The following is a 12,086-nucleotide window of genomic DNA, read 5'->3' as shown; positions in this document are numbered from 1 at the left end:
AACACTTGAAAGAACTTATTTTTAAACATAAGCATAAATGGGTAGATTTAATCTGCATGTCTTTTTCTTTCTTTAACAATGCTTGCTGTTTAACAGATTAGAGGAAGCTCACCAAAAACAAGCACCCATTAATCCAGGGATAAAGGGTTCAATTTACTTGTTAATGTTGAAACGCTTATGTCTTGCTATACATTTGGATTTTGTAAATTCAGCTTCCAAATATCGAAGAAAAACAACAGAAAACACTTTCTCTTCCTGGTCTGGAAAGTTAAGTAACCCGAAGGTGTATATTTTCTTTAATCAAACCTAATCCATTCTCAAGGAACAAAGAAGCATAAACGCGAACTCCATAGCTAAATGGCCACAAACTTAGAATATCATAATGTGCTATAACAGAGATTGCTGTGAGGTAGAATTGTGATAAGATATAGTAAATCTAAAAATATTATTCATAAACCTCAAATAAAGCTATGGTAAAGCATTTTCTCCGGTTTGTCATGACAGCACAGCTGTCAATTCACCTATTGTTACCAATTCTTTACAATATTCATACCGTGGGTCTTTGGGCCTGCCCAGAGAAGTATTTCTCTCTCACCTCATGCTATAAGATGTTCGGTGAACAATTCCACCTTCTAGTAAGTGGCACGTTGGAATGCACGAGGGACTATTTTACATCTGAAAGTACACTCAATCATTACACTGTTTATCACATTCATTTTTTTTCTCCTATATGCATTCTATACTGAAATCACTCCTTATTTGCTACTTTACCTCCCACATTGGTAAATGCATGCAAACATCAACTGTAAATGCCTCTGTTTATGGGAATTAGTATAATAAAGCTAGACACACTGCCTTTGCCAATGCTTGTTTCTTTCCTTTATGTGGGATGGCTTTCCCTAATGTAAAAACAATTCTTCAACGTTCATCAATTTTCTCTAAAAAGATGTATGCTATAATATGTCAAGATACAATTGATTCATTTATGAATTAAGGCGATTTGTAATATGTATGCACAAATAAATAATTTACTTTTAACTTCAGAGAAGTTTTTATTTGAAATAAAAAAATTAACTTCATCTATGAATACATTTTTCTCGTTAAGCGACCCAGCAACTCATGTGAAGTAAATAGTTCATTAGATTATTTTGAAAAAAGACTATGATCAAGTGTGCTTTTTAAGTATTGGGCTAAATATGACAAATACAGTTTTTACTTTTAGTGTTGTACTTTAATTGTAGTGATCTTCAAGCTAAAGGATATACATATTTCCATTTCAGTGTACAAAGTGTACAAAAAGAGTAAGCAGGGTTCCATTGTAATATCCACAATCACAGCAAGTCTTGAGGTCTCGAAGAGGGAGGGCGTTGAAGTGTGCTTGTAGGTATCCAGTATATGTCACAGGTCCAAGGGGATGCAGAATCAATGCAATGTCCCTAATATCCTTTCTGCTGCACATTGTGTGGTCCTTGATTAGACATGCCAGATAACTACCTTTACTCTGCCCCAATCAACAATAATGCGGACACTCTGGAAAGGTTAGAGCTATTAATTAGTGACCTGCACAGTTTTCCTTCTTGCTGCTGTAATCATAGAATTGATTTTTCCAGTCCATCATGTAATTGTTCCAGCGGTGGAATTCTACTTTCCACTGTTGCTGTGCTTCGTCGAGGTTTCCTGGAAAAGAAAACACGTGCACGGAATGGATATTAGTGTTTGTTTTGGGTTTCCAATTAGTGCATATGCACTATGCATTTTAGATTTACTTTGCTCGACATTTTGCTTTAAGAGCTCGTGTTGCTCGGATGGTACAGGTGGAAGCAAAAAGGTGAAGTGTTCAGTTTCTATAGCTTAATGTGAATGCTTATGACCTGCAATGGCCACTTGCATTGATTGATTCTAATGATTTCGGTTCTGCTTAGCTGGCTGCTGTTTGTCTCGGAATTGAGCCCATAACTTTGATTTAACTGGTAAGTGTCTGCCTCAGGACTTCAGGGTCATCCTTAAAAGCTCCGAGCACTCCAAACAATAAGAAGTGTTCTATTCTCTGTAAGAGGTTGACACTAAATCAGAAAACGAATAGTGACAAATATGCTGATAATAGATTAAATGTTTCCTATTAAGACGTGCTTTATTCCAAGCTGCAGAGGAGGCCAGTGCACGTGCCATGTGCACTGCAGTCTTGCAGCCATTCAACCCACTCTTCGTGTGGTGTTTTTCATTGGAGGACACAAATAACATACACATAGGATGCTTACACGCACTTTTATTAATGGATATTTGCATAGCGCTATATCTATAAGTATATACAGTATATATCCAGAGGCACTATGGGCCACATGTATCAACATTAGCAATAGCGATTACTTAATTGCGAGTTTCTACGAATCTCTCTTAGGTAATTGCTATTCTTAATGTATGAAACTGCAAGAGTTTCATTTAGCGTTCCCTAGGGGGTCATAAATGGACCTACCTCTTTAATATTAATGAGGTAAGTCGCAATTTGCAACCCCCATAGTAATAGCGAAAATCATGGGGATGGTGGCCTGCAAGGGTCAGCAGATCACCATGTCCACGATTGCTTTTCAATAAAGCAATATTTTTTTTAAATGCAGCCCTTGCATTTAAAAGAAAAAAATGAAGTGTTTGTTTTATTTTTGAAGAGCAGGCAGTGGTCCTTGGGGCCACTGCCTGCTCTTAAAAAAGTTTTTGCCACCATTCCCAAAGGGGAGTGGGTCCCTTGGGAACCCCTTCCCATTTCCGAATGGGTTACTACCAACTTGAAGTTGGTGGTAAAATGCGAATGTTTTACGACCACATTCACAGTCACAAAACATTCATACATACTGCTGCGATTCCGTATTTGGAAGGGATGCCCTAAACACGCCCCTTCCAAATACCAAATCACAAACCCATTTTGTGATTCGGTAACAGGTTACCGAATCGCAAAATAGGTTTTGATGCATAGGAAAAGCCTTTTTTCTGCATTTTTCAAACAGGTCGATTCTGTGAAGGTATTTAATAAAAGAAGGCTAGAATCAGTTAAATTGAGCAATCAGAAAAAAGCACACAGATGAGGCCTTGACCATTAAGAGAGTTGCTTTCCGCTGTACAAACATTGTAACATGCAATCTGAGAGGCTGCAAAGAACATTTTCCTCAAGCCTTTTTCTGCTGTGTTGTAGTACATGAATTAACGTGCATTTATTAGTACATTTGCTCTAAATATTATCGGGCCACATTTCTTTTTTATAGCCATTGCATATATTTATTCCACACTCGGGGCTGGTTGTGCTCTAACCTGACAGTTCGCTACATGCATCTCCATAACCTAAAGCCAGACACTGGGAGGTTGATTACTCATCAATTCTGATCCAAAATAAATCTATGCCAAATTGTGGCCTTTCTTTGATTACTCACAGGACTTCATACTTGCCAATAAGCATCTTCAGTGGGCAAAAACGACTTTTGGATTGGGGACATCCCCAGCATCATTTACAGTCATGTCCCTCTGCCCTGACTGCCCTACTGTGAGTTACTGGTGTGCTTTTTTTAAGCTATTTTTTGTCTCATACTAATCTGGCGTGTGTGCAGAGGCCTAGGCCTGTCTCTTGACATGAGGGAGGTCCTGGACCTGTCCAGAGAACTCCAGGTGCTTACAAAATGTGCTCTTATTGCACAGATGGTTGAGTACTGTCCCTGTCATAGGTTTCTAGATCATTTCTGGATATATTTTCTGCATGTTTCTTTAGTAGATCACCCTAAAGAATGGTAATAGTGTTATCTATGTGTTTTGGCTCACTATAATATGTGCAGAGCATTCATCAGATTGTAGTGTGTGTTAAAGAAATGTCAGTTTTTAAGGTTTAGTTCTACGTGATCATCATACATCAAATCTACTTCTCAACAAATTCTCTATCTCAAATTCTTTAAGTAATTCTGCACATGTCAAACTGTGGCTTGGTTGAAAGTTGGCTACAGGAATTTTGGTATAATAACTGCACCTTCAGCTAAAGGACATTGTTAAACTACACAGACGCTCCAATAATAAGGACAGCAAAACTTAAATATATGCCAAGAAAATGTCTTTGATTAAAGGGTGATTCTTTTAAATGCCCCTTTAATGTGTGACACAGATGCGTTTAATCAAAAGCAGTTTACAATTCAGCATCTGCATGCAGCGTGCTACTGGCCAAGAGCTTGCATTGGTTAAAAGTAGCACACATGACAATAAACCGAGCAGTAGCAATAAGTCTATATCGAGATGCAGAACACTGTAGCGAAGTGGTATTTCAAGGCATGAAGTGCACACATTCAAGTGAGACCATGAAGAGGTAGCGCATTCTTAGAGGCCTGGCCACAGTGAAAGTGCATAGAAGCCACAGGTGGCTTGTGAATATCACCAACAGTGCCCAAAGGCTGAGTGAGGTATGGAAACCTGGAATTGAAATCTTGAATGCACATGGCTCGCTCCTCAACATCTGCATATATGAGACACCCTGCATGTCCCTAGAATGATCTTCTAGCCGGCTTGTGGCCAGAAATGCAGAATACTGCCAGGGAAACCAGCCGCTTGGGCCCTCATCCGACATAGGCCACATCCTTCTCTGCACATTAAGGTCCCTCACCTGTTTCCTGGTCTCTTGTTCTCCCCTGAACAGCACGCAAGCACCATCAAGATCTCCACCAGCAGCGTCTGTCAATAACCTGCCTTTGGGCCTGAGTTGCCACTGCTGCCACATGCATGCCAACATCACAGCAGCAGCAACTGCGGCAGGCCAGTACACCCTCCAACATGAAAACAATGTGAGAGCGACACAGGGCTCTGCAACGCGACTTCCGGTGCGTGTTCCTATCTAGCAGAACGCTTGTCCCTGCCCACCATTTATTTCAGACTCTTCACTCTATAATGCAGCATGATCGATATTGATGCACCTGGCTTGTTGTGTGCATCTGTTCACTGCGCCCCGGGCTGTAAAGCCTATTAATGCTAACGCTGCGAGCCAGATAATATCCAGTAGCGAGCTTGTTGTGGCTTGCAGGCGGTAGTTTAGAGACCCCTGGTTTACTATATAGAATGGTAGTGGTAGCGTACAGTTTTTTTTGTAAATTTGAATCAGTATTTGTGTCCTTTTTAACTGTGGCACTGGAATAAGGCCTACTCGTCACTTTGATACGTAAAGTTCCACTTCTATGCACATACCCAGAAGCTGGCACTACAATCCTATACATATGTGCTGCGTGGTTGTATATACCATCTGAGAAGAACATGCATGGTGTTCATGAGAGAATTAGAGTAATGGAGGTCTGTGGATCCATTTTGGAGTTGAGGTTGTTTTCTCAGAGAGAGGTAGTGTATTGCTTACATATCTGAATCTGGAAAGAGAAGACATACACTGAAGTGGGGCTAATGAGATAAGGCTGATTTTAGAAGGTTAATTAGGTTTTTGCTGAGAATGGCTGCTGATTATTCTTCCTCAGGCACTGCCATTTAGCAGATGGTGAGGGTAAAATCCACAATCTTGTTGTGCCTCTTTGTGGGTACTGCTGGTTGGAGACTATCCTGCTGTGAAGAGCATCATTCTTCACAAAGGAAATTCCTGTGCAGTAAACTGGAGAGGACACTAGAGTGGAAAACCACCCCAAACAAGTTCTGGAAATGCAGAAAGTGGATCCACATCTCCTGCCTTTGAATGTATGAAGGTTGGACCACCCACATGACTCACAGCCAAGAAGAGGTTAAGTGAGTGAGCATCAGAGGAGCCAATCTGGCATCTGAGAAGCACCAGCCTGTTCACAATTCAAAAAGACTCAATGGGTGAGAAACAGTGAAACTGAGTTAAAAAGACTGTGCACTAATACAAGAATATGGGCATTCTACATCTGAGCCTAATCATGCTAGAGGCTGACCTGAAGAAGAAAAATGCCTGGACTATATGGGGAATGGGGGGGGGATGTAATCAAAAACTGGTTGGAAAATCATTTATTATACTACTATACAATCACTGGAAAATTATTGATTATACTATTAAACTAATGTGTCTTTGTTCAGTGCTGAGCTCCAACACACTACCTCACTGAGAAGCCTGTGCTGCATGCCATTGCTACCATTGAGAGTCAATTGAATTGCTGAAATGGTTGTACCAGGCAATGTTTCCAATGTCATAGTAGGAAGGACCCCGGAATATCACAGGGAAACAACCTTGATCCTCACATTTGAGGCTCACTACCCCTTGCTTGCCCAGTAGCCCTCTGAACGGGGTCTGCCAGCACCCAAAAGGAATATTGTTAACAATTCAAAATGCCATGAACACTTTTTATCCAGCTACAGGGTCCAAGTGAGAGTCATAACCAACAGAGACAGAAGCAAGAAACCTGCCACCAACATAGGGGTCCAACTAGTAAACTTCAGCTTTTTAATGTGTCTGCCAACAAAATAGTCTCTGAAATAATGGTTGTATCTTCAGGTAAGTCACACAAAATTAAAGATAATGAGAAGAGGACCTATTGAAAATGTTCAACATCAAAAACCAGTTAACCTTAAATAGAGGTGATATTGTTAGGCACATGAGCCTGGCACTCAACTTGTAAAAATGTATTGAGCAAAGCTGTCTGAGACCCAATGGGCTTACTCCATTTTGCAAGAAAGTTAGGGAATTCATCCACAGGAAATTCATCCACAAAGCCTAAATCAATTAGTTGAAACCAACCTTGGAGACATTCTTTGCTAAGGGGCTGCAATTTAGAGAGCAAACACTCACAGCACTGCGATCGGATGACTGCCTTGACACTTTTTAATAGAAGTAGTTGGTCAACTCAAGTGCACTGTGGGAGGACCCAGAGAGGTCACCTGAGAAATATAGTCATTAAATAAATAACTTCCAATACCCCACTCTTTAATCATGCTAGAGGAAGTTCAGTGCTACTAATCACCTGGTTGATGGAGTCTGGGTGGATTTGTGTCACTCAGCTCCAATTAAAATAACTCTAATGCACACACTAGATATGGATCACCTTAGGCTAAAGGACATCATGAAACCTTTCCTCAATCTGGGAGTAAGAAAAGAAGGTGATACGAGGCTTACACTGCAGAGATATATATTTAAATCTTGCACATACCAGAACCAGACATCTTAGTGAGAAACAATTATCAAGCCTTTTACTTCACAATGCAAATCCAGACAAACCCGAAAGGACTGTTATTTTTGTCCCAATTCAAAAATAATCTTGCCAGCAATGTCCTGAACAAATGAGCCCAATCTGCATTCAAGGACTTCCTAGCCTGCAGCAAGTGTTCTGAATCATTGATACATTTTCCACTCCATTGCCATGCCTAATAATTTATTTCATGAACTGTGAACAAAAAGTCTGTTAGATGGACGATTGATGGCACAACTCCTGTGGTACTTTGCGCAACAAATCCCAGGTGTGATGCACAATATGGGAGACTACCATATGTAAGGACTTTATAATGATATTAAAATTTTCACATATGCATTATGAAAAACAATGCAGGACATATGGTAGGAGCCAATCAACACAACTCATGTATATCTGCAACTGATAATTCACAGCCAAAGAGTAATAGCTAATTTTTTAGGAAAACCATACCAATACTGAAGGAGACCTCTTTGAATATTTGTTCTACAAGGGAGTACAAATGTGTTGGCTAAGGGTCACCTATGTTGCAAATGACCTCCAAACAAGACAAAAAATATAATCCATTGACTGAAAGATTATTTAGTTCAGACCTTTTGGTCCCAGATAGAACATCACTGAAGATCAAACTTGTGCATCTAAAACTGATAGCCTTTTTTAAACTAAACTACCTGTGAAATATATGAAGGTTCCCTTTTTTTCTTCTTTTGCATGTGCATAGTTTCATCATACAGTATCATTTAAGCTGTATGCTATGTGTGGAAGTACAACACTTGGGGTTTGAAATGACTCGGGTGGGGGATTTATGAAAACACTACAATGCAAATGAGGCACATTTTTCACATTAATTTATTTAACAATGGTTGATTATTCATAGATTAATAGATTCATAATTATCTTTTACATTATTAAAAAACGATGAGTCTATATGTAACACACGTGCCTTTAGATGACATCATTCAACAAGTGAAGAAAATATTATGATATCCTAGTAAGTAAAACATACTCATAATTGTTCTTTTCTGTGTCCAAGGAGGGCACCCCATTTGTAAAATGTAAACCGACTTGAGAGAGGCATAACAATAACTTAAAAGGAAAATGATGAGGGGAATCAGTGGCTAACAAGCCTCTAGACTGAACCAGAGGATTCTCTTCTGCATGACATGCTAACTGTTTATACTCAATGGTGTCATGCTGTGGGTTCACTGTGGTGTCACAGACTAGACCACATCTCGTTCAAATGTGAACCCTGTAATTTAGACTCTTTACTCATTAATCCCAAGCAGAGCCGGACTGGCCGTAGGGGGCACTGGGAGTTTCCCGGGTGGGCCGCTGTGGTGGGGGCCGATTTCGGACTCCTGGTGAGGCCAAGTTGTTACCAGGGGCCAGTTTCATCGTCCCCCTGTAACAAATGCAGCTGCACTGTTTTCCTTTTTTACGCATACCCCAACGGCCAATTACCAGGGCTGGCTTGCGTTCCCAGCCTGGCCCTGATCCCAAGAGAAAAACTTCAGAACCAAGAAAAGGTGATACAAACAAGAAATTACTGATTAGCAAATTTATAGCTTTTTTTTAAATACACCACTGATCAATGATTTATTTTAAATATTCATTTTATTGTTCATTTACTGAAGTGTGAATGGATAACAACTGCATTTAATTGCTTGCCTACACCAGATTTAACTCCAAAAAGCTTGGGGTTAAAACAGTTGGGCCCATAACTATTTGAACCCATGACCAAAGCTAATACCGACTAACCAAGAAGGAGCAGGACTCAAGATTTCTTCCAATTAAGGGCCTGCATCTTCCATGTCTCCCCGGTAGAGTTCATGGAAAAATCAAGCACAAGACAGCTGCAAGTTTATGGAAGAGGCTGAAGGGCATCTCCAGGAGTTTCACAAAATAATTATGCAAAGGCATCAATGAATACATGCATATTCTAATGTCCAATGTTATGATAGTGGAGATGGCAATGTTTCTAGTTGCATTATGTTTTCAAATGCCATTCTAATGTTCAAGGGATTTGGTTATAGTGCCAGAAATGATCTTTTGAGACTTTGTTCCTTATATATGATTTTCCCATTCTGTTTTATCCCATGTTACACACCTTCTCTAAAGATGATGCTTCATTTTCTACTCTAAAAAAAAAAAAAAAGGTACAAACAACAGGGGTATACCCAATTGATCCTTTATAAACCTGGGCAAGTTACGTAATATCATACAAAGCAAAAATGGTCTAAAGGAAATAATACTCAGAATAAGTTTTTGAGTAGAGCACGTTTAATTACTCTCTCTTAGGTTATTACTCTAAAAAGATTCTATCAAAATATTTTTCACATACTACATAGAAAATGACATCTGCTCATGAAGAAGAACATGTATACACAAAAGAAATGTACATACACAATAACATGACATAAATCAAAACATACAGCAGGACATCAATACTAACCCTAAAACAAATTGATTTCTACTAGTGTCCTACTTACAATTTCTGAAAGGACCACTAGGAGGTAGTCTAGATAATACACTTAAGGTCTCTTAACTAATATAGACCATCCTAGTGTACCATCAAACAAAATCAACGCAATATTATATTTCCGCGACTCCTCCTTTTGAAGTGTCTACGTAACCGCGTTTCAGCCTTACTCCTTCTTCGGCCTCCTCAGGACAGGGTTAACACATAACTGCAGACATACTACAAAGAGATGATAAAATAATAATGGCATTACTACAACCATCCATAGCACAAGGGTAAGTGGTAGGGGATGGTGGCTGCCCAGAGAGTCATCTTATTCCACAGTGCATTTAAAGCACTCAAGAGCCGGTGAACAGTATCTAATGTAAACCACGTGAAAAGAAAGAGTGAAATCCAAACACCAAAGCACTTATGGCACCAATGCTTAAATGATCAATATGAATGCAACCCTCGAGTGGCATAAGGGAAACAGAAAAGAGCACTAACCCTATTCACCAATGATGCACACGCCCTAGTATATCAAAAATGCCAAGAAAAAGCATGCGGGAACCCAAAGGCTACCTCATACTCACTTCAAATAAAGAAATCCCACCGCACAATTTGCAAATAAGGCGGTAATTCAAATTATCAGGGTCCTAGATAGACTGGTGTACCTAAAACGATATAACATCAACACTTCTTATAAAATAGACAGTCAAACATGACCATCTCACAGGACTCAAAACTCAAACGGGCTTACCTCCCTAACTCGAATGACGGCTCACTGCCGGTCCACAGCGCAAAAAGTCGCTATTAATCTTCCTTTCCTCCGCTGGATATAAACGCCACTATCACCTAAATGAAGCCAACAAATATTATAGTGTATCTATCTGACTTTCTCTCCATACTGCTCGCACTCGCTTGAAATGTATCCATGTAAGGTAGACGTCTACTTACTTGAATTTAACACGGGTTTATTCACTATTCCAAACTCTGATGTCCGCCCACCATCCGTATGTGAACAGAGGAGGTGAGCGCGTCTCTATACCGGTCAATTCTTAACCGGCATGCCGTGGCACATCAAAGAGGCATAGGCATAGAAAGGGGACTACGAGGCCTCCAAATTTCAAATAGAGAACGAGAGCCATATTGACAAGGGAATGAATCCTCAAAGTAAAAAGAGGTTCTACCCTGCATTAGGGGAATTAAAGGTGAGAGTGGCCAACTCCGGAAAGACAAAGAAGAGGTTTTATATCGCCCAAATCAAAAACAATACTGGTCTCTCTAAATGATAAACAACTAAAGATAAAGTAGGATAAAAATGCCTATATCGAAAAAAACAGGTGAACAAAATCGACATACTCAATTACCCTTTCTCATAATTAAGTGAACCACCAAAAGAATCATCTAAATATAAAGATAAAGTAATCCCGGTCCAAGGGACCCTATGAAAATAAAGGACGCCACCAATCCACCCGACCATCTCACAGTCACAGCATGGGGGGGCCGAGCAATAAGACCACACATTAACACATTGTGTACAAAAAATATATAATAATTTCTCACAAATTCTATTACATTCCACATTAACACATTATATACAACAAACATGAATTCTCACAGATTCTATTATATTCCAAATATACATGTAAAAAACAGATAATAGAGAAACGTCTGAATGTGTACTGGCCATGGAATCCCATAGCATCAAGATCCACAGTCCATAATTAAAGGTTGAATACCCTAGCCCTGTGCTACGCACTGTTTCATATCAGGGCCCAAATTTCATCACGCTCATTAAGTCCCTGTATGGCTGTATGGTACCGTTCTATCATACGCACCTCCAAGCGGTTCAACTTGCTTTGTAGGGTTATTTTATTAGGTGCTTTTAATACTGCTAGCAGAGTCCAATCAAGTTTATTCTCTCCATGATTCATTTCAATAAAGTGTTGGACCATAGGAGCCCCTATGGTCCCACAACGTATGCGGGATTTGTGCTGTAAAATCCGCATCTTGATGGCTTGAGTAGTCTGTCCAATAAATGTTTTTCCACAAGGACACGTAACTGAATACACTACATTTTTAGTGTTACAGTTAGAAAAGTTCAACTGTGAATGTAGTATTTTATTGATTTCTACAGACTTAGAGTCTTTGGTTTGCGGGCACACAGCGCACCCGTTGCACCTATAGTGCCCTATAGGTGCAGGCAAACCCATCATTCCTCGCAGGTCTACAGGGCCAGATGACAAACGGGAGGCTTGGACCAAATAGTTTCTCAAGTTCTTTCCTCTGTGGAAGGCAAACAAAGGTTTGGGGATATTCAAATGTTCTAATAGCCTAAGGTTTCTTAGAATTATTTGCTTCACCTTATTAGCCTTTGGGTTAAAAGTCAATACACAGACCATTTGTTCAGTTTCTTGTTTGGGTTTAGGGATGAGTAGTGTTTCCCTAGGGGTATACCAAGCCCTCTT

The 12,086-nt window shown here is 39.8% G+C and overlaps 1 protein-coding gene across 2 annotated transcripts in view; it reads right to left on the bottom strand.

Annotated features, from left to right (window-relative positions):
- Positions 1–1,032: 1,032 nt before the first annotated feature.
- The window catches only part of BCHE (butyrylcholinesterase), a 267,109-nt gene continuing 256,055 nt past the window's right edge, over positions 1,033–12,086 (bottom strand). The window contains exon 4 of one of the 2 annotated variants that reach the window (XM_085635189.1): positions 1,033–1,677. In XM_085635189.1, the coding sequence (XP_085491315.1) occupies positions 1,553–1,677 (125 nt within the window). In that variant the 3' untranslated portion in view covers positions 1,033–1,552. The remainder of the gene's footprint in view (positions 1,678–12,086) is intronic. The other variant, XR_014970818.1, reaches the window with a different exon arrangement.

Source organism: Triturus cristatus, chromosome 11, assembly GCF_964204655.1.
Source record: "Triturus cristatus chromosome 11, aTriCri1.1, whole genome shotgun sequence".
Lineage (NCBI taxonomy): Eukaryota > Metazoa > Chordata > Amphibia > Caudata > Salamandridae > Triturus > Triturus cristatus.
This window is presented reverse-complemented; position numbering and strand designations above follow the sequence as displayed.